Here is a 24,654-nt window from a genome sequence, read left to right on the forward strand (position 1 = left end):
CTATTAACTACATTTTATTTGTTAAAGGGAAACTAATTAATTTATAAGAAAATGACTTCATGTTTTGATATTTTTATTAAAGTATTAAAATACTCATATATATATATATATATATATATTAGATAAATATATACTATTAATTTAACATTATAACAAAATAATGAAAAATATTTTCATAGATGATATTTTTTAAAAATAAATTTCTATAAAAAATTTATTTTTTTATATACGAATTATTTTTTACGAAACAAATGGAGTCTCATTTTATTTATTATTAACTTTGAAACTTTTAAAATGACAGTGAAAAATGTAAACGACAACGCTTTGGCCATCTCTAAAAAACAAATTCATAAGCCAATAAATAAGCATTAATATAATTTGGAGAGAGAATAGTAAGTTACCTTTGTCATATCAATACCATTAGAAAAATCAAACTCTTTAGGATCAATCTCATATTTTGGGACTTTTAGCTATGAGGGTTTTGGCCTATTGTTGCATGGGTATATAAAGGAGGAGAAGCTTGGGATTTGGTTTCAATAGAATTTCTAATATTGTGAGAAATCATATCTTATTAGGATTCTTAGCTGTTTAAATTTATCATAAATGATACATTTTAAGGAAAAAGAAAGTTTTAATTGCAATTAAAGAAAACATTAAATATATATTAATCTAATAGATTGACTTTATAATAATTATTATATATTATTGAGAAATCAATGGCATGACATGCAGAATGTATTTACTTATTTTTGAAAGGGTGAATTCTATGGTTACATAATTTTATTTCTTATAATTTATTATAAAAAAATAAACACATAATTTATTATATTATAAAATTTTAAATTCTCTAACTTATTAAAAGGTGTTAGATTTCTAGTAATATTATAATACGATTGTAAAAATTTAAAGACAATATACATAAATTTTTGTTTTCAAATTAAAATAGAATTATAGTATTTTAAGAATTTTATTTTTCTCTCTTATTGTAAGCATTGATAATACGTTTTTTTAGTTTATTAATTTTTTATTTTAATTTATTAATTTTTTATTTTAATTAATTACTTTTCATTAAATTTTATTTTTAATTAAAGTTAAATATAAATAGAATTAAGAATTTTAAATTTATATGAATTTTAACATAAAAAATTTTAAATTTATATAAATTTTAAAAATAATTTAAATAATAAAAAATTAATATAAATAATTTAAAGCATGAAGGGTATTTTTATCTATCAAAATGTTATCCTCTTTTCACTTTTATATATTACTAGAATTTTTTTTAATATGCGTTTGTAATTTACTTTTTATATGTAATTTTTTATTATTTTTCGTATATGATATTATCGCAATATATTAACTTTTAATAATCAATTAAATTTAATTTCAAGACAAAACAGTGAAAAAAATATATGAATTAATAGTATCATTAGAGTGAGAATTTTTAAAAATTAAGCTAATAATATTAAATGTATTGTTTAATTATTAAATATTTACTTATTAGTATGAACTTTACTAAAATTAATAAACATATTAAATAAATTAATAAAAATAAAAAGATTAACTAAAATTGGTATGAAGTGAAAAATATTTAAATCATTTTTGTTAATTGATAAATTTAATTATTATAATTAAATTTATTATTAAAATAAAAAAATGATATGAAAAGTTTAAAATAAAATTAATAAAATTAAAAAATTTAACAAAAAAAATAAAGAATTAAAATTTTTTATCAGTTGCTAATAACATTTGGACCCATAATCTTAGTGTTGTTTTTTTCTACCATTCATGTTTTTATTTTTTTTTTCTAATATTAATGGAATTAATTAAAAATTAGGAAAGTTATTGAAAGCTAACGTAATTAATAATTTAGTTTTCATATTTTTAATATTAAATAAATTAATCCCACACTTTTATTCTGCTAACAAAATGGCTTCTGCCCTATTAATCTACCAGCCCATTTTTCATTTGAAATAATTAAGTTCTTTACATTTTGATAAAATTAATAATTTAATTTTTATATTTTTAAAATTAAATAAATTAATTTCTCACTTTAAAATTTTATATTTAAATAATTAATATATGTATTTTTGAATAATTATAAATATTATATTTAAATTTAAAGTATAACATATACTTAATTATTATGAATAATTATGTTAAAATATATGTATTTCTCCAACCCAATTATCTTTTCCACAGTTAATCAAACTACAGTATTTTAATCCAAGATTATTTACAAAATGGAGTAAATCAAACCACTTACATTTCATTAAAATAAAAAATAAAAAAAAAAATCTTGCCCATTACATAGAAAACAGAGCAAATTAATAATAAAATTAGACTATCTCTTTTTTTCTTTTTTTTCTTTTTTTTTTTCAGAAAAATTAGACTATCTCAATACCTCAACGTATGCTACACTAACATACAACCGATTACAACCCCTTGCAAAATTTCCTAATTATCCTTTTATCTGTATTCTTCAATTTATCCACAAAATTTCTTTTTACGCAACTTCCCGCCTATTGGGAAATTTTATGGTTATCTAGCTTAATTATTTTATTATAAAAAATAAGATAATTTTATATAAATTTATTATTTATTTTATTAAATTTTTGTAAAATATTTTTTTCAATAAATTAATTAATTAAAAAAAATTATTAACTTAATAAAAAATAAAATTTTCTTAAATAAAAAAATACATATAATATTCTTTTTTAAAAAATTAAGAGATGAATTATGTATCATGAATTTTATTAAAAAATTATAGGAACAAGTTAGGTTTATTAAATATTATTTATTAGATTTTTTAAAAATATTATATGTATTTTTTTACATGAAGAAGCTTTGTTTTTTTATTGAATTAATAAAAGTTTCATGATTAACTATTTTGATGGAAAAAATAATCATTTTATAAAAATCTCATAAAATAAGTTGTAAGTTTATGTGAAATATTTTTATTTTTCATAACAAATTAATTATACTTTGAACGTGTAATATCCTCATATTAAGAAGTTTCGTATATTTTATTGTTCCGGTGACTAATATTAGTTCAGACACCTAGAATATTAGAATCATAATTAAATTATAAAGAAAAATCATAAATTAAAATAATAAATATTAGATAAGGTTGGAGGGAAATAAAAGAAATGAAGCATAAATAGGCTAAATGAGTTGAGGTCCTGATGATGGGTGACCGACACAGAAAATAATTGTAAGATTAATTGATATCATATATTTGTGTGGAGCCCAATGGAGACCTTAATGAGAGAATTAATGTAACACCTTAAAATTTTAAATTTTATTATTTTATGAGTATTATTGGCAAAACTAAAAATATATTTGGAGTCTATAAATTTTTCTGAGTTTTTTAGAATTTTTTTGAAATTTTTGGACCTCGTTTTCGGTCCCAAGGCAGAAAAAAAAATTTAAAATTTTGTATCCTGAATCGAACCGGCCGAATCGAACCAGACAGATCAAATCGGACCGACCTTTTCTTTTCCTTCCTTCTTCTCCTCGCGCGTCCCGACCCTCCTCTATTCCTCTCCCATTTTCTCTCTCCTCCCTCCTCCCCTTGCCGCACCGCCGCCTCCTCTGCCACCCATTTCGCGGCGCGCGTCGCCACCGTCGACCACCGGCGGCCGCTGAACGCAGCAGCGGCACCCGAAGAGACGCGATGCGCAATCGCATCGCTTTGTCTTCCCGGTCGAGATCCGGCCGATCCGGCCACCAATCGGACCGGGTCTTGTGTCTAAATCTATCTACTCGTCGAGAGCTTTCCATAGACACCAAGAACACCGAAATCTATTGAGCGGTTTGTCCAATTTTTGTCTGGAAAGTTTTAGCCCATTTTGACTTTTGGACTAGATTTCTCGCAAATCGTGAACCCCACGAGAAAACTGAGAGTACCAGAGCGCTCCACTCGTCGAGAGCTTCGCGGTGACATAAATTTTGAATTTTTCCGATACTATTTTTCTGTGAGTCCCACGGAACTTCGCAGTGTTTTTCCGAGCATTTAATGAGCTTAGAAAATTCCGTAAAATTTATGTACTAACCCCCGTGTTGTGGGCTTCGTGTAGGTATCTTCAATTCGCGGAAATTCGACAGTTGTCCGGGTCTGTGAATTTCTAACCAGACAGACCGGCTACCGGGAAAAGTCTCCGAATTGAATCCAGGTTTTGGCTACCCCACCATTGTTAGACATCTCGAGCGCGTTCCAGAAGTCGGAATCGGCAAAGGTAAACCCGAACCTTACTTTTTCGTAATTTTTTAGTGCTTAAATAGGATTAAAAATCCATAAAATATTCTTGGTAGCTCAAAAAATTATGATTCTTTTTGCAATAGCCTAGTAATATTGCTAAGGACCGCGGGGCAAAGTTTTAGAATTTTTAGAGCTTATTTGGGCAGTTTTTGCAAAAATAATCAATTATAAGGACTAAATTAAAATTTTACATACTGTGATGGATGACTGATTTGATGGGCCCAGGAGGGGCTGTGTGATGTGATTGAATTGTGGATATATGGATTGTGGATTTATAAGTGTGTTTTGAGCCCTTTTGCAGGTTGGGTAGGTCCTAGGTATAGGGGAGACTCTGCCGGATTTTCGGCACGACTTAGGACGTATTTGGTCTTTTCTTAATTTGTATTGAGTCATTTGTATTAAATAATTGTAATTTAATTGTCAGGTGAGCCGGGACAGCCTTCTTCCTCCGCCCAGCCACCACAGTGACCGTTGTCAAGTCTGTGAGTAAAATATTAATTTTAATTGTAATTTCGATATTATTATATGTTCAAGCATGCCCATGCATCACCTATATGTATATATCTATGTAGTTAAAATTTAGGCACGATTTATGTTGCATTCATAACTGTTAAAGTGCCATGGATGTTGTTGTGGTAATTTGGAGCAGTGTGCGTGCGTTGGCGTGCGTGTGATGTGGTGTGGACTATAGATAGGACGGGTAGACACGGCTTGAGATCTTGGGGACCGGTCGCCCTGGGTAGACACGGCTTGAGTTCTTCGCTGGGACCCCGATTTGGTTATTAAGTGGAAGTCCGAGCTGAGTTCTTCGCTGGCATAGGTTGGATTTAAGAGAGCTGTATAGGGGATTAGCTCCCATATATTATGATTGATATTACTCGGTGTGTGAGTGCTCCAAATTACCTTTTTGCTGTCATGATGTGAATTTATTGCTGATGTTGCATTTCACTCTACAGGGTGCATTAGTTTTAGATAGTTATAGAGATTATGGTTAAAATTGATATTTTACTCTCTGAGTCGAACGCTCACTCTTGTTCAATATTTTTTTCAGGCTACAGGAGGATTTTATTGTGGTTAACCTGCTTTTCTCCTTCGCAGGTTGTTTATCAATATTTGTGTAATTTTATTTACTCCTAGAATTTTCGCATGTGTTAGAAGTATTTATTTGATTTTGGTTTGTAATATTATTATCATGTTGGACCTGTAAACGTATAATGATATGCATGTTTGATGGACTGGATGAGGGAGCTGAGCTCCCATATATTTTTATGATGATATGAGTATGTGGAGGGTGAGCTGAGCTCCCCAATTGAGTATTTACTGTGTTTACAGGTCGGGTGAGTCAAAAACTCCCCGTTGAAAGGTCCATTTTATGGTCGGACTCTGTCCGGTTGATTTCTTGAAATTGGGCCCAAATGGGCTTTAGAGTTGGGTTAATGAATAGTTAGGCTTACTACGGGCCTCGGGGGCTTTAGGCTGGCCCAGGTCCTGGTGCCGGTCCGGCCCATAGGTTGGGTCGTGACAATTAATTAGAAATTATGGGGGAATTTGAAAATCAAAGAAATGAAAAAGGAAGAAGTACAAGTAAGTGAATCATAATTTAAGGACTTATCGGGGATTATGGAAAAAAAGATGGACTATAATCCGATGAGGGGTATTTTGGTCAATTCATTTTAGGAATTGATTTTTAATCTAAATGTCTATTAATTTGAGTATGATTAAAATATTGAAAAAGAATTAAAAATATGAAAAAGTGTATGGTGTCACGACCCAACCTATGGGCCAGACCGATATTAGGACCTAGGCCAGCCTAAAGCCTCTGAGGCCCGTAGTAAGCCTAACTATTCCTCAACCCAACTCTAAGGCTCATTTAGGCCCAATTTCAAGAATTCAACCGGACAGAGTTCGGCCATAAAATGGACCATGCAATGAGGAGTTTTTGACTCACCCGACCTGTAAACACAATATATATCATATGGGGAGCTCAGCTCACCCTCCATATAATCATGATGCCATAAAAATAAATGGGAGCTCGGCTCCCTCATCCAGTCCAACACACATGCATTTAATAAGTGTACATGTCTAATATGACAACTATATTACAGACCCAAATCAAATAAATATTTCTAACACATGCAGAATTCTAAGAGTTAACAGAATTATATAAACATTACAGACATTAATAGACGACTTGCGAGGAAGAGAGACAGGTTAGAACTCAACAAGAAATCTCCTGTATCCTGAAAAAAAATAAGGTGAACAGGAGTGAGCGTTCGACTCAGAGAGTAAAATATCAATTTTAACTACAATCTCTATAGCTATCTAAAGCTAATGCACCCTGTGAAGTGAAATGCAACATCGTCATAATTTTCATATCATAACAACAAAAAGGTAATTTGGAGCACTCACACACTCGATAATGTCAAACAATACATATATGGGAGCTGATCCCCTATATAGTCCTCTTAATCCAACCTCTGCCAGTGAAGACCTCAAGCCGGACTTTCGCTTAATAAACCAAATACGGGGTCCCAGCGAATCTCTCAAGCCGTGTCTCCCAACGAGTATCCCTCAAGCCGTGTCTACCCGTCCTGTCCATATCCAATACCATACCACACACACGCCAACGCATGTACACTGCTACAAATTACCACAAATAACAACCATGGCAATTCATCAATTAAGAATGCAATATAAAACATGCCTAGTGTTTAACTACATAGATATATACATATAAGTGATGCATGAGCATACCTGAACATATAATAATATTCAAATTATAATTAAAATTAATATTTTACTCATAGATTTAACTGCAGTCACTGTGGCAGCTGGGCGGAGGAGGAAGGCTGTCCCAGCTCACCTGACAATTTTATTATAATTTTTTAATATATTTGACTCAATACAAACTAAGAAAAGACCAAAGATGTCATAAGTCATGCCGAAAATCTGGCAAAGTCTCCCCTATACCTAGGACCTATCCAATCTGCAAAAGGGCTTAAAACGCACTTCTATATCCACAAACCATACACCCACAACTCAATTATATCACACAACCCTTCCTGGGCCCATCCATACAGTCATCAATCACAATATGCAAAATTACAGTTTAGTCCTTATAATTGACCCTTTTACAAAAACTACCCAAATAAGCTCTAAAAATTCTAAAACTTTGCCCCGATGTCCTTAGCAATATTACTAAACTAATGCAAAAGGAATTATAATTTTCTAAGCTACCACAAATATTTTATGGATTTTTAATCCCATTCAAGAATTAGAAAATTAAGAAAAAGTAAGGTTCGGGTTTACCTATACCGATTCTGACTCCTGGGACGCGCTCAGGATGTCTGACAATAGTGGAATAGCCAAAATGTCGACCCAATTTCAAAACTTTTTCGGTAGCCTATCTGTCTGCCAGAAATTTACAGACCCAAGCAACCGTTGAATTTCTAAGAATTGAAGGTACCTACACGAAGCCCACAATACGGGGTTAGTACATAATTTTTACGAAACTTTCTAAGCTCATTTAGTGCTCGAAAAAATACTAATAAGTTTCGCGGGACCCATTGAAAAACAGTATTGAAAAATTTTGAAATTTATATTGTCTCGAACCTCTCGATGAGTGGAGCGCTTTGGTACTCTCGATTTTCTCATGGGGTTCACTGTTTGTGAGAAATCTAGCCCAAAATTCGAAATAGGCTAAAACTTCCTGGACAAAAATTGGGCAAACCGCTCTATGAATTTTGGTGTTCTTGGTGTCTATGGAAAGTTCTTGAGGTGTAGATATATTTTGGCATAAGAACTAGCCCAAACTATGGCTGGATCGGCAGGATTTTGGCCGAAAACCCGAAACGTCGCTCTGCGCGAAGGGGAGATTTCACCCCCGTTTTCTGGCGGCCTGGAGCATCGGCCGGCGGCAGGAAGGGATTGGGGAGGCGGGCCGACGAGTGAGAAGGGCTGGGGTAGCTGTGGTGCGACGAGGGGAGGCGAGAGGAGAGAGAAAATGGGAGAGAGAGGAGAGACGTCTAGCGCTCTGTGGAAGGGAGAAGAAAAAGAGCTGGCCAGTCTGATTCGACTTGTCCGATTTGGTCTGGTTCGATTCAGTCAGTCTTATGATACAAAATTTTGAATTTTTACTCTGCCTTGGGACCGAAAAATGAGGCCCAAAAATTCTGAAAAAATTATAGAAAACTTAGAAATTTTGTAGAGTCCAAATATATTTTTAGTTTTACCACGTGATCTTCAAATTAATTTTTAAAAATCATCAAAGTTTTATATTTTTGAAAAATTGAACCTGATTTCTAAAATCAGAAAAATTTAAATAATTTCCTAAAATTCAAATAAAATAAAAATATTAATATTTACCCACAAAATAATAAATTTAAAAATTAGGAGTGTTACATATGGAGAGGAAGAAAAGAAAAACAAGAGGACTAGGAAATTAAAATTTTGTAATTATGACATCACAATGACATTATCATGATATAATTGAAATTTAATTTATATATATTTTAGATAATTGTAAAAATAAGACAAGTAGATATAGAGACAAAATTAATAAATTCATGTTTATCTCTTCTTCCCTTCTCCCTTAGTTTGGCCGGCACTCTTCCCTCCATTTCCTTCCTCCATTGTTGACTTTTTAAGCTCTTAAATCTTGTTTTCCTTCCATCTTTTCCATAGTCCACCATAAGAAAGCTTGCTAATTGTTCTTGGTTGAGAAGATGGAAGCAAGAAAAAGGGAAAATATTGAAGAATTGAAGATTGGAAGTGGCCTAAGTGAGGTAAGCTTCTTCCAAGCATAATTAACGGTGTAGTTACTTGAATTAAGTTCAATTAGGAAGAAATAACATGAAAATCAAGAAAACCATGCATGAATGGAAGGAATGAATTTCAGCCAGCATAGGGGATTTAGAGTTTTGATGTGTTTGAATTAGTTGAGCATGAATTCTAGAGTTGGTGAAGTTATATGCATGCTATGTGTGTTGAATTGCATGAAATTGAGATGAATTGTAAATATACGGAATTAGGGCTTTAGAGAATTAGAGTTTTTGTGGTATATTGTTCAATTGATGTTTATAACGGTAAATTATGATCATTTGAAGTGCCTTGAGTGTGAATTGATATTATTTTGGTAAGGGAAGTAGTAAATTAGATAGGGTGCATTAGGTCTAGAATTCTGGACACTTGAGTCCAGTGCACTTAATTGCTCATAAGTTGAGCTACACAACTCTAATTGGTATAAAACCAATGGAAAATGAAACCTAAGACATAATGCCCCAAAGAGAGTCTGCCCAGAAAATGACCATAAGTTATCCTAAATGAGCCTTGAATCCAGAATTGTAATTCTAGACCTGGAGACAATAACCAAATGAATAGTACTATTCAATTAGGCATAACTCACTATAGGAAATTCCAAATTAGGTGATTCTTAAACCAATGGAAACCTGAGACATAAAAGAATAATTCTTGTGAAGACCATAAAGTCAAATTATGACCCTAACTTAATTAAATTATTAGACAAAAGTAATCCAGCAAATCTACCCAGATTATGGACTGAACCTAAAAAATATGAAGGATTAGGCATCCGACCAGTTTTGGCAAAATAACCATAACTGGAGTTATATAAATGTAAATTAGGTAATTCTAAAGCCAAAATTCTCATAAGACATAGGACTACAAACTTCATGTTTTAACCTGAACCCAGTTCTTAAAGCAAAGTAGGGGAATTGTTAGGGTAATTCAAGAATGCCAAAACTGGAATTCCTGCACCTTAGCCAAATTATCCTATGACCTCCGGATAGTTATCAGGCTATAACTTACTCTACATAACTCCAATTGAAGTGATTCAAAATGATTTAGAAACTTAAGACAAAGACCTAAAATATTGTTTAAGGGAATAGGGCCAAATTATGAGCTTAAGATACCTGGATATAGAATATAAATTTAAGATACAAATCTGAAAAACCTGGAATTTTAGGATATGATACCTAGAACAGTGTTTAGTAATTTGGCTATAACTTGAGATCCATAATTTCAAATTGAGTGATTCAAAAAGAAAAATAAAACTAGGACATAGAGAAATAATTTTCATGAAGAACACCTCATCAAATTATGATTGGAATTAGGTTGAAATTGAATTCAAAAGTCAGGATACAAAACTTTCTAGAACCCAAAACTCATTGAAATTGCAAAGTTAACTTAGGGATTCATTAGACATTTAATTGATTAGTTATCGGCAATAGTTGGGATAAGTATTGAGACATTATATTTGTATATTTTCAGTAGAAAAAGAGGCTTTGAAGGACAAGCAGAGATAAGTAAAGAAAAAGAATATTCATTAAAGGTTTGTGCACAACTAGCCTTTTTCTATGTTTTTAAATTTGTAATTGATTTGAATGAATTTCATATGAATGAATTATGATTTCCTTTGCAATTGAGAACTTTAATTTGTTGAATGAATTTGTATGGGTCAAATATGATTTTTCTTATGCATTTAAGAATTATTTACATTGTTTTGAAGATTGTGAATTATGAAATAAATTTATATTATGGAAAGGTGAATGTTGGCCCTTAATTTTAATGTAGCAAGAGGGTGAGTCGGTATTTAAATGTATTTTGAAGTGTTTTTGTAAACTTGATGTGATACCAACTATGTGCATGAATTTATAACAATTAAATATGTTTATTGATTTGTAAATGCGTTTTGTGAATGAAAATTATTATGAATATGTTTTGAAATCACAGTTGACATGGCAACGTGATTTGTGTTCCTCATTAGTTTGCCTAGTGAGATGATATTTGATATGATCTCCTCCACTTGTTGGGGTTGAGTTTCCTTCCTCTCTGGCTTGCCAGTTGAGGTTGAATTCAGATGAGTACTCATTAGCTAGCTAGACTTTGGTGCCTCCCTTTAGCCTCGGTTATTGGGGGGAGTGTGCTTTGTCGTGGTGTACAACACGACATCTATCGGAAATTTTGTATCATATGTCCAACTGTGTGAATTGTTGGCAATACTCTTAAATTGTGCATACTTGATAAAAGGTGATTGGAACAAATGTTTATCAATGATTAAAAAATATTATATTATTTTCATGGTTCAAGAAAAATGTGAATATTTTAAATGCTTTATTATGATTTGGTAAACTGTGATTACTTGATCAAAATGTCATTCAAATAAATGATTTGCATGATTGAAAAAATTGACATTGTTTTATGAATTATGAAGAATTTGAATACTTCAAGCTCTTTTTTATGATTTGACAAAGCATGTTTGTAATTTAGTTTTAAATTATTAGTTATGTACCACTGAATTCACTGCTCAGTGATAGTTTTGTATGCTGTCACAGGTGAAAGAAAAGACAGAACAGTTGAGTGAGCCTACGTGAAGTTGAGTTGGAGTTGTCTTTGGGTATATCACAGGTATACCCTTGTACATTAGGTTTTGATGTAATTATGTAGCTATGTATATGTAATTATATTCGAGCAGTTGTACAGAAACTTTGTAATATTATTTTTGAAACTTTAATCAAATGTAAACTATTGTAATATTATTTCTTATGAGTTTGATCGTTTGTAAGTTTTGTAATACTAATTTCCTTAATTTCAATAGATGTCAATTTGTAATCAAATGTTTCTTGTATTGTAAATGTAAAAGCTTCATACTTTTTGGTTCGTGGATGAAAGAAATAAAATTTTTGAATCATTTTTTTAATTATGTTATATAATTACCACAGGTGAATTCAACAGGTTTTAAAATTATGATTTAATAAAATTACAGCCGTAATCACGCGAATTTTTTGTAAAATTTTAAAGATGCCTATTTATTTCTTAATAAGTTTTATGGCATGCACTTAAATTGAAAACACTAAAATAATTCTTTTACCACCATATTTAAACTTAAAAATAAAATTATTTTGTTAAAATTCCTTGTAATATATTTAATAGATTATCGGTAGGCGAAATTCGATAATTTATTAAGTATACTACGGGATCATATCATATCTTACAGAGGGGTAAGGTGTGACAGAATGGAACCAAGTAAGAATGGATGAAACCTCATTCATTATATTTTGTGTCTATTCCATTTTCATTTTTAATTAACCTTGACCACACCTTCGAAGCCCTTTAGCTTCCTACAAAAACCCAACTCCTATAGCAATGTATAGCACTATTCACCACACTACCAATGAATCTCATCATTAGGTTTTAAGGTGAAGGAGGGATTAAGGAAGGAAGAAAGTGAAAAAAAAAAAAATGGTAGCATGGGTGGATCTTTGAGGAAAGTGAGAAGTGAAATGTAAGGTGCTTATGTTTGCTTCAAATTATGGACAATATAAAAGCAACTAACGTTTTAGATTTTTCACATCATACTAAAAATTATAATGTATGAAAAAATCTAACTGGTTGACAAAATAAAACGTGAGATATTAAACAATAAAGGACTGAGAGATAATGTAATTGGCTATTTTTTTTTCCTTTCTTTTTCTCTTTTGATTTTCTCTTATTTATTACTCTCTCTTTAGTTTTCTGGAAGTTTCCCCTCCTCTTTGGTGTGGGGAAGGTGATGGTTTTCCTTGCTCATATAAGATTCAACTCACCCTCAATTGGGTTGGGAGTAAATAGTAGTTTTGGTTTTGGTTTTAGTTTTACATGTATGAGCCATAAGGAGAGGAACAATGGGTTAGTTCAAAAAAAATCCGCATTGTGGTTGTGATTTTTGAGTTTTATGTGTAGTGCTTGCTGTTGAGTTGGATGTTTGAAGCTTGAAGGATGCTAACTGGTGTTCGATTTGGGTCTAGGGGTAAATCGCACATTTTTTACATATGACTGCTTGTATCTCTAGGATTTACTTTTACACCACATTCGACAAGGTTGTCTTAATAGCTTATAGAGGTTGAAGAGTTCTATGGTTGCATCCTCTTGTTGTGGTAAAGTTGAGCTGTGTGTTTGTGGAGAAATCTACATATCAATGCTGTTGGGTGGGTTGTTGGGCTGTGATGACCTTTTTTGCTCCTTGTGTTACTAGGGCTTTTGACAAAAAATGTGTAATAAAAAATACAAAATACAGAAAAAGGGTGAGTTTGAAACTGATTAACAAAAATGGGTGAATTATGCTGAGCTGGACGAGGTGAGTGCGGAACGCTAACTATAATAGCGTTTTTAAGGTCCGGACGCTATTCAAAATAGCGTTCGCGTCAAAAATTTGAAAGGAGAGCTGGACGCTATTTAAAATAAATAATTAAAAAAATTTAAGAAAAGTTGGACGCTACTATAAGTAGCGTTCAACTTTTCTTTAAAATTTTAATTATTTTACTTTATATTTTAAATAAATTAAAAATATTATTTTAATAAATAAAATTATAATAATTAATATTATATATTATAATATTTTTAATTATTTTATTTTATATTTTAAATAAATTATATAATATTATATAATTAATATATAATTAATATTAAATATTATTTAAAATATAAAATAAAATTATTAAAAATTAAAAAAAAAGGTTCCAACCTTTAAACTTTTTTTAATTAATTTTTTATTATTGTAAGGAGAGCTGAACGCTATTCAAAATAGCATCCAGCTCTCCTTTCAAAATTTTGAAGATGACGCTATTTTGAATAGCGTCCGGATTTTAAAAACGCTATTATAGTTAGCGTCCCACACTCACCTCGTTCAGCTCAGTATAATTCACTCAATTTTTATAATTAATTTCAAACTAACACTTTTTCTGTATTTTATATTTTTGATTACATCTTTTTTATCAAAAGCCCGTGTTACTAGTGGCGTGGCTGGCTTCAATAGCTAAGCAACATCTTCGGTGGTGGCAAGTCTTGAGGTGTTCGGAGGTATGCTCCTTTATTTGGTGCTCATTTTTCTACCTAGAATTTTCTAGATTTTGAGTGAATTAATTTGTGAGTTTGGTTTTAATTGGATTTGGATTGGTTTGATTTCTAAGAGCTTGTTACCCATCACACAATGTGAGCCTCATTTTTCTCTTATTTTTGCTAAATTGAGTTTGTATCTCTTATTTTTTATGGGCGTTTAACGTAAAACTGTATGTTAAAAAAAATTGAATAATATATTTTAAAAAATATCAGAATTAAAATAGTAATTTTAAGATAACCGGCGAACTAAAAAGTAATTTCCCATTATGATTTTGATTTGAACTTGAGGAGAGTTCCCTAGGTGTCTGCATTATCCATCGAAAGCCTTAAACGAGTGATCTCTCGCTCAATTCACGAATTGACCAAACTACCCCCAAAAGAGAAAATTGAAAAAGAAAAGCACTGAATTTCATATAAAATACCCGGATCCAAACCCCAAATCCATTGTTAACAAAAAAAAAAAAAAAGGGGAAAATTACCCACTTTAACCAACAAACGGCTTCCTTCCTCGTCCGCGATTGTCCTCGACGCATTTCTTCAGCTCACCATCTCCATAGCCTCTTAAACCAGTCTTCTCTTCCCCAGTGATTATATTGAGGGAAAGAGAGAGAGATTTTCAAAAAAGCCTCTGTCTTTTTCCAGTAATGCCAAATCCAAACCTCTATTCTTCAAGATAGACGGTGGAAAATTCAAACATGATCGTTAGAACTTATGGTCGCCGCAACCGGGGCTTAACCAGGACCTACTCGGATTCTCTTGACGAAACCGTTCCCGAAAACTCCTTCAGGGACTCTTTCGCTCTCTCTTCCCAAGAAAACCCATGTCAAGATTTATACAGTTTACCCTTCTCCTCCCAAGAATCTTCCTCTCTCTGGCCCTCCTTCGATCCCGATCCCTACAGCTTCAATTCATCGCAGGAGAATGCTTTGTCGAATGGCGACGTGTTGAGGAAGTCGAAGAAACCGAGGAATGGCAAATTGGATAGACCTGCCGGCAAGAGTCGTAATTCTAGGTCGTTGGTTCCGGTGACTTCGACATTGATGGAGACGCAGGAATTTGGGGAGATGATGGAGCATGTTGATGAGGTTAATTTTGCGCTTGATGGGTTGAGGAAAGGCCAACCTGTTAGGATCAGGAGGGCCAGCTTGCTGTCTCTTTTGTCGATTTGCGGCACAGCGCAGCAGCGACGGCTCTTGAGGACCCAAGGGTATGTGGGTTTATTGAATTTTGAATAATCTTGGTGTGTGTTGAGTTTAAAGATTGACTTCAACGTGCATTTTTGAATAATTTTGGTGAACCTTTAGGGTGTGGAGTGAATTTGCATTTTTCAAGAGTAGTAGTTATTTGAGAAGTTTCTTCCGGATTTTGAAGTTTTGAAGCTTGATTTTAGACTTTAGAAATAGTTCTTGGATATGCTTATTGCTGTATTCTGTGTAGCACGGAAAGGGGAAGGGAAACGCAGACGCGGTGAAACGGGAAACGGACACAAGAAAACATATAAATATAAAAATAAGGGTATATTTATAAATATCAAATGAAATAATACATAAATAAAATAAATATATGGAATTAATTTAGAATTAATAAAGCTATTATATTGATAATTTAATTATGTTTAACTTATCATTGTTAGCATTTTTATTTATTTTTATTGTTAATATAAATAGTATTGTTTAATTTAGTTTGCTTAATTATTGAGAAAAAAATTGAAATGAGTATGGTACAAGTAGATAGGACAATTATTATAGAACTTGTTAGTTTATTATAATCTATTATATTTTATTAAATTTTGAAAATAAAAAAAAGAAAATAAAAGAAATTAAAAAAAAAACTAAGGACCAATAAAAAACCAAAAAAGTATATGGCATCACCCTTCTCTCTCACGTCTTGCTCTCTTCGTCAAGTCCCCTAACCCATTATTAACACCACTTATGAGACTCAGACCACTTTGTGATGCTGGCGAAGTAGCTGATTGATCCAGCAAACTCAAGCATGAGAAAAGATGGGATTAATGGTGGCTTTGGGCAGCTTCACTATGGGTTTTGCGGGGGGAGGTTTAACAAACACTAATCTTAAGCTAGACTTAAAGTTAAACTAGGAGTCATCACCGATCGTTGGAAACGCGTTTCCATCTTTTAATTTTTTCGGATATGGCCCTGAAACGTGTCATGAGCGTGTTTTGCCATTTCTGAGACAGAAAAGTTTCCGAAATGGGGAATGCCAGTGATTAGAGTTTCTGTGCTTCACAGGCTGTATTTGATTTTGAAAATTAACCGTAAGCAGAGAGTAAAAAAAAAGAGTTTTCATGTTTTATTTGGTAGCCTGTATATGTACAATTAATGACATTTTTGCCTACTTTTTTATTTAGGTGCATATCTATTATTATTGGCTTGTAGAAATCAGAGTTAAATTCTGGAAGTTAACTTCTGAAGTTTCCTGCTTTCAGGTTGGCTAAGACAATAATTGATGCTATTTTGGGTCTCAGCTTTGATGACTCATCCAGCAATCTAGCTGCTGCAACTCTTTTCTATGTTTTGACGGGTGATGTAAGTTGTTCTGCTTAGTTGATCATAAATCTACTAAAAGCTTAAGAGGCTGTACTTAAATGGTTTTCTTCACTCATTATTTCTTTAAATCATACAAGTTGTTTTGACAGCATCTTAATTCAAAGGTGCTGTCTATTAGGAATGATAATTTAAGATATCTGTGCAAATTTATGAAGTGGAATGAAAATTTGTTGCCTCAATATCCTTTGCTCTGAAGTACAATATTTGTTTAAATATCGTGCTTGACTTAATTGTTTGGGATGAATCACACACTGATGTCCTTTAACCATTTACTTTCATGTTACAATGTTTGTTTGCTCCTCCTATTTGACACAATGGGTTCCCCATAGTAAAGGTTCTGAATATATTTAATTTCTTCTTTTCAGGGTCAAGATGATCACCTTTTGGAATCACCCAGTTGCATTCGCTTTCTGATTAAATTGTTGAAACCAGTCATTTCTACTGCTGCTGAGGACAAAGCCCAAAATATTGGCAATAAGCTTTTATCATTACGTAAAGATTCTGATATCTTAAGAGATACAACGAAACTGGTAGATTCCAGCTCTGATGACATTGTTGCCAAAGTTCAGGAAATTCTTGTTAGCTGCAAAGACATGAAGTCATGCTGTGAGGATATTAATGGAATGGAGAGACCAGAGTTGAGCGCGAAGTGGGTAGCTTTGCTGACATTTGAGAAAGCTTGCCTATCTAAGATATCATTTGAAGGTATTATAGCTATCATACTTTCTGCTATAATTTTTCTATTAGTACTAAACATTGGTAAGATTCAATGTTGTTAAGCATAGTTACTAAGGCTGCGCCTTAGGTTTAAGGCTCAACAGGCTCCAACCCTAGTGTCTCTACAGGAGAAAGGCAAGCGGCATTTACCAGGCCCTCACCTTATACGCCTAGACGTGCGCCTTGCTCTAGACTTAAGGCTTTAGAAAGGCGCGCCTTCTTTATTTTCGCCTTTGAGAGCACTTCTATTGGCAAAAAAACTACCATTTAACTCGAAATTTGTCAATATACCAAAATTCGATATTGACGCTGTAGGAGGGGGCGTGAGGCGAAATATCATCTGCTAGAATTATATAAAATGCACCAGTTAATGCTCAGGAAAGATTGTGGAGTCACAATGGTCTCACTTAAGTACCACCTCCTTAGACAGCATTTCCTAGACATGCACTTTATACATAAATCGTAACTTTTCTAAGTGATATAATCGCACTACCTTTTTTGTAAAATTCATAAATCATTAATCACAGCAGATATGAATGCAAAATCAATTGGAAAAAATTCATAAGATTCTGAAACTAATTTTAGACACCAGATTTGCACAAAATTATTAAGAAACAAGGGAGATATGGGCTTTATAAATCGGGTATACTGCAAATCGGATTTTGCAGGGACCCTAACTTCAAACAGTCATAATTTACAAAATACAAAATCTTTTTCAGTGATTCTTGAGCCTAAAACTAATAGAATTTCGTGAAGAATATGAATATAATTTTACTAAAATTTTTATAGATTTAGAAAATAACAAAAAATAATGAAAACGTGAGACAGAAAACTGAATATGTATAGAGTTATGTATTCACTCAAATTAAATATGATTAAATGATCCACATGAACATGCAAGATAAATTAAAAGACAAAAAATATAGAGCTAAATATTACGTGGCATAGATCTTGAAAAGAATATAATTTTACTAAAATTTTTACAGATTTAGAAAATAACAAAAAATAATGAAAACGTGAGACAGAAAACTGAATATGTATAGAGTTATGTATTCCCTCAAATTAAATATGATTACATAATCCACATGAACATGCAAGATAAATTAAAAGATAAAGAATATAGAGCTAAATATTATGTGGCATAGATCTTGAAAAGAAAGCAACAAAAACTAACCTTTAAGAAATCTTGCATGAAAATCTTTTTGAAGAAAAGAAAAAAAATAAGAAAGGACTAAAAGAGTTTCTAATTATCTCTAAATTTTCTATAACTCTAAGGTATCTCTAAATAGCCCTGATATTTCTGAACCTCCCTCTTTTCTCCCCTTTTCTTTCTTCCCTAATAGGGTATTTATAGGGTTTTGGAAGAGAGGTGTGATAGGGTTTGGAGTTCTAGGGTGATAAATTTTAGATAACTTAAACAACCAGGGTTGCATAATTTGGTGAGACTAGGATATAGGTGAGGTGTTCCAACCAATAGGAAGAGAGAGAAAGGGGGCGGCACCAATAGAGAGTGAGGAAGAGAGTGGGGCCAAGGGGGAGAGAGAGTTTGTATGGGAGAGGGATAGAGAAACATATATTTTTTTTATTTTAATTTTCAGAAAATAAATTAAATGGGTCATATTTAAAATTTCTAACTAGGTTTTCTTAGACCCATTGAGCCCAATTAAACTTAATTAGATCCATTTACGAATTACACATATTAAATTTAAACAAAATAAAATTTTATTTAAATTTAATTAAATTAATTTTCTAAAAAAAATATTATTATTTTTTTTCAAGATCATATCACGGAATTAATAATTCAGCTCCATGCCTCCAATTACATCTTACAGTCATATAATTTTTCATCATCGGGTTTCCCGCAGCTTCAGTACCCATACTCATAATAAATCACAAAATAAGGGTCTACAGACGCGCAAGAAAATTTTTGAAAATAGTATTGTTGGTAATAATTAGTTGCCAAAATTTCATCAAACCACCACATCAAGAATAACAAACCTCGCATATTTTCATTTTCAACACTCCCATTCTCTTATAATCTTTTTTTTTTTTTTTTTAAATGTTATATCTACACCTATTTCAAGATTTATGCTAAAAGAAAAAGAAAAAGAAAAAACATCATCCGCTAACTTGAGAACTAAATAATATTCCTTTAGTTCTTAAAGACGAGGAAGATGATGAAAATATTGATTTTGAAGATGAATATCAAGCGGATGAAGGTGTAGAAGAAGATAAAGAAGATTATTATGCTACTCTTGATGAAGATTAAAGAGTAGTTATTTTATAATTACTTGAGTTTAGTTTTGAGACATTAAAAGACTATTCAAATTTTAACATATTTGTACTCGAATGTTTATTAGTTGTTATTATTTTTAGTTTTATGGTATTTGAAATTTGATGGAATACATTTATTTTACTTTTATGAATTTTTCTTTTTGCGCCTTACCTTGCCCAAGCACGTGCTTGCGCCTTGGCCTTGCTCTAGAGCCCCTAGGTGCCTTAGCCCGCCTTGAGCCTTTAATAACGTTGTTGTCATTTTGTCAAGTAATTTAACCGTGGGATGATTTGCAGACGTTAGTAATTGTACATTTATTTCATGGTGTGGCTTGCATTCTTTCAGATACATCTGGCATGGTAAGGAAGACTGGTGGAAATTTTAAGGAGAAGTTACGGGAGCTGGGAGGACTTGATGCTGTCTTTGAGGTTACCATGAAATGTCACTCTGTTATGGAGGTGTGAACTTGTATGTTTGTGTAATCTCATTAATGGTTTTGTTTTATATTGCAAATAGAAAAGTGAGTGACAAAGTCAAGAGTTTATGTTGCTTGCTTGATTGAGAACTTCTCTTATTTTCAGTTCTCACAATAGTTAATGGTTTAAGAAATCAAGACCTTTATGCAACTGAGAATTCTTTTCGCGGTTTATGCATGGTTGGGTTGGGGGTTGTGGGGTGGGGTGAGGGACCACTATCAGACAAGTTGAGCATCTACAGAAGAGGTGCCTACTTCTATTTGTAAAACTCTGATGTGTATCTCCCCTCACCTCCCTGTGTGCCTCCCAATTTTTTTAGCTCTAATTGTTGTCTTCTGTATTGAGCTATTGTATGTTATAGTCTTCCTTTGATGATTTCTCTTCTGGAAGTTATAATTACTGGTTTGTTTACTGTTTGTGTGAAGAAGTTGACTTTAAACACAAATTTATTCTCAGACTTGGACGGGACAAGGTTCGCCTTCCATTAAGGGTACAAAAGATGACTCAGGCCTGCAGAGCCTGGTGCTACTCCTAAAATGTTTGAATATCATGGAAAATGCTACATTCCTTAGTAAAGATAATCAGGTAGATTTTAGTGTAATTTTGCTTGTAAATGCTCTCGTCCTTTTTATTCTTCCTCCGCCACTTGACAGAACTGAAACCGCTGTTCGATGCTGGATTATACGCCACTAATCAATTTTTTTTCTTTGATATAGAGCCATTTGCTTGGAATGAAAGGAAATTTGGATTCTCATGGATATCGACTTTCTTTTACGAAACTCATCATAAGTGTTATCAAGATTCTATCTGGTAAGTTTTCTTTTGTGCATTTGTTTCTTTTATGGGTCTAGGTAGGGAGTTTTGATGAGGTCTGGATTATGATTATCATTGGTCTTGATTTCTAGGTCTTTATCTACTAAAAAATGCTACTAGTGTGTCCGGTGATGGAAAGCCTTGCAGTCTTTCTGATGGTAGTTATCATGCTTCTGATTTGGCTTTAATTGCGGACAACAAAGGTACTTGATCATCTCTGCAAAATTCCTACTTCCTCCTGATAATTGTTCCTTCTCTCTTTTTAATGATTGATATTCCTTTCAAATTTGCAGTAAATGATAACGAAATTATATACGTCAGTTCTTCAACAAATTGCTCTGGTGCAGAGAGGAAATCTTCTGAAAGAAGTTTTAATGCATCTCAGAACTCTATTTCCCAGTTTAGTTTTTCTGCTTCCAGTTTTGAAACTACATCTACATTCATGAATGATGCTTGCCAATTAAGGATGAGAGTCCATTCTTCCACATCCAGCTCATGTAGCGGGACATTAAGGAGATCTAATAGCAGAATACCTGTAAATGATAATGGGTTAAGGACCAAATTTGGGCTTCCTGAGAGAACTAATTGTACAAAAAGTACCAAGTGTGAACTCTTTGAGAATAGCCAAGATCCTTTTGCATTTGATGAAGATGAATTTCAGCCCTCAAAGTGGGACTTGCTTTCTGGAAAAAAGAAAAAATCTCAATCTCGAAATTGCAGTGTAATCTCAAAAGAACTCGAAGATGGGTGTCAATATCAGCTAATGAGCCAAGAATCAATTAATGGTGAAAATTACCAACAAAAGTCTAGACATGTGGAAAATCATTGTTCACAAGAAAACATTTTCTCTGAGGAAGAACATTCCAGCCTCCTGGCAGACTGTCTTCTTACTGCAGTCAAGGTGTTCTTCTGATCCTGTATTGATTTCTTCACATTTCATTTGGTGTTTGTTATTCATATATCTGCTTGGCAGGTTCTAATGAATTTAACAAATGACAACCCTATTGGTTGTAAACAAATTGCTGTATGTGGAGGACTCGAAACTATGTCGTCTTTGATTGCTGGCCATTTCCCTTCATTCAGCTCATCTTTACCTTTCTTCAGTAAGACGAAAGAGGATTCCTCATGTGTTGAGCTTGAAAATCAGAATGATAATCATCTTACTGATCATGAGTTGGATTTCCTTGTTGCTATATTGGGCCTACTAGTGAACTTGGTTGAGAAGGATGGTCATAACAGGTTAAACTTGTCAATAATTTTTCATGCACCTGCATATGTTTATGTTGTTTGCTTGACGCAATTGGTGACTGATTCTTAGTGTCTTTACTTTTGTTGTTACATTTTAGGATTTTTCTTGTGAATGCGTGATTTTTTGTCTTGCACATCTGCTCATTCTGTCCTCAAATTTACATGTACATTCTCTAGGAAATTCTTAATATTCTTTATGGAAGAAAACTTTACCCTTTTTGGAAAATTATCAATACTGCTTATATTACATGCCACAATTTACAAGCTAGTGCTCTCATATAATTCAGATTCTTTCTGCTATTTTTGGATATACTCCAATTATGAGTCTTAACATTTCTTGTTTGTTAATTTTGGGGGTTAGCCTATGTAGCATTCCATTGATCTAGAGTCAGTTCCACAGTTGGTGGTGAACGATGGCAACTGTACTTGGTTTATATGATGCTGTAACTTTCCCAGTTGTATCTCTTTTTTGTTGGCGGATTTTGGATCTGTCAATTTACTAGTTTGCTCCCAGGATTCCCTTCTTTTGTTCTTGAAGTAGACACTCCTGGCTTATAGGTCATATCATTATAAAGTTATGGTATTACAAGCATTTGTTTTGTTTACTTCCCATCAAAACTTATAGTAATATTGATTGCAGGTCAAGGCTTGCAGCAACAACTGTTTCATTACCTAGCTCAGAAGGGGTCGATGAGGAGAGTCATAGGGATGTAATTCCAATACTGTGTTCAATCTTTCTAATGAACCAAGGTGCAGGTGATGCATCTGGAGAAGGAAATATTGCAGAATGGGTGAGTAATGGTGCTATGCAATATTTTGTTGTGTTGTTCTTTTAAATGCATTATACTTTTTAATACATGTGCATGCACAATATGAAGGGATGCACAATATGAAGGGTGCATTTGTGCGGTCTATGCATACATTAAATGTTTTTGGTTGCCAGTGTAAATTCAAAGAACAATTAGGATAACAGTAAAGGTTGAACTGGTTGTTCCTGAGAGCATCAATTTTTTATTTGAGAAAATCAAATTATAATGAATGTCTTGAGTATGCATGGTATTGCATTGTACAGAATGATGAGGCGGCTGTGCTACAAGGAGAGAAAGAAGCTGAGAAGATGATTGTAGAAGCTTATGCAGCACTCCTACTTGCATTCCTTTCAACAGAAAGGTTTGTTTATTGCTTCTTTTTCACTCTTAAATTGTTTTAAATTATTACAGTATTCTGTTTGTCACAAAGGTCCTTTTTTGGTTCCATGACAGTAAGAGCATTCGTGATTCTATTGCTGATTGCCTTCCAAATCACAGCGTGGCTGTTCTTGTTCCTGTCTTGGAGAGATTTGTGGTATGTATTTGTTCTAGGTTGATTGCCCTGATTATAGTAAAGCATGATATGTAGTTGCAATGTAGCAAACCTCTTGCCCCCCCCAAAAATCATTTGGAAAGTATTTTGGCATCATATAGGATAGTTTGGAATTCATTTTTGGATAATTTTGCTTAGAATGGCATTTGAAACTCATCTAGGCGCCTAATGAATAATGCATTGGTTTAATGAATGTTTAATGTGTTTCTTTCTCCAGGCATTTCATTTGACGTTAAACATGATATCTCCGGAGACTCATAAAGCTGTGAACGAAGTAATTGAATCATGTCGGATACCTTGAAAGCTCAAGAAATGCAAATTTTGTACAGCCTCTTGCCATACTTTCAGATAAACTTCTGTTGTAAACAATGACATTAGATTGCTGCAGCACACCCATCAAAACTGACTACCTGCCTGCACTTTATCTGATTGATCTTTGCATTTTTTTTTTCCCTCCCTTTTTGTTTCTTCCCCTTTTTCCTACAGTATTCTTTCTGTATGGTGCAGGCTGAGACGCGTGTATTATGAAAATGATAGTAGAATCAAATTATATTCCTTTGTGCATTACGTAATCTGTTTCTGTAATTCCCCCTAACCGATAATTCTCTCTGTTTGCAAACATTTCCTTCTGCTTTTGTTTTCCAACCAGTAATGCCTGTGAAAAATCTCCCATTACTCTCAGAGAACTTCATTCTAAACAGAGGCTTAAGCTACTACCCCCAACTCAGGTTAGTAAACCCACGTTTCTTTAACAGTGCTGTAGATGCTCTAACTTAAATGTAAAAAATCTGGCAGGACAAATTCCACCTTCCCTTGGCAGGCCTTTATCAATTATCACTCACGGCCTTTTCGGTTGTAGAATATATAATTTGGTACATGAAATGAAAATGGGCAGATTAATTAACCAGCTTAACAGTTTTCTTGGATACAGCTTGTGCTTGGAATATCTTCATATGCAACATTGCAAGTCTTTATTGCCAAATGTCCATATATGATCTCCTTATCAGAAAAATAAAACTAAAGAACTCATAGGCAACTTAACAATTT

The 24,654-nt window shown here is 32.9% G+C and overlaps 1 protein-coding gene across 1 annotated transcript; it reads left to right on the top strand.

Annotated features, from left to right (window-relative positions):
- The first annotated feature begins 14,453 nt into the window (after positions 1 to 14,453).
- On the top strand, positions 14,454 to 24,174 carry LOC110643000 (wings apart-like protein 1). Its single transcript, XM_058140441.1, has 13 exons — positions 14,454 to 15,356; positions 16,596 to 16,695; positions 17,082 to 17,421; positions 20,054 to 20,166; positions 20,641 to 20,769; positions 20,901 to 20,994; positions 21,090 to 21,200; positions 21,291 to 21,898; positions 21,971 to 22,236; positions 22,886 to 23,036; positions 23,318 to 23,415; positions 23,508 to 23,589; positions 23,825 to 24,174. Exons 1-13 carry the CDS (start codon positions 14,845 to 14,847, stop codon positions 23,906 to 23,908), a joined length of 2,688 nt encoding a protein of 895 aa, XP_057996424.1. The 5' UTR covers positions 14,454 to 14,844; the 3' UTR covers positions 23,909 to 24,174.
- The last annotated feature ends 480 nt before the right edge of the window (positions 24,175 to 24,654 follow it).

This window comes from Hevea brasiliensis, chromosome 18 (assembly GCF_030052815.1).
Source record: "Hevea brasiliensis isolate MT/VB/25A 57/8 chromosome 18, ASM3005281v1, whole genome shotgun sequence".
Lineage (NCBI taxonomy): Eukaryota > Viridiplantae > Streptophyta > Magnoliopsida > Malpighiales > Euphorbiaceae > Hevea > Hevea brasiliensis.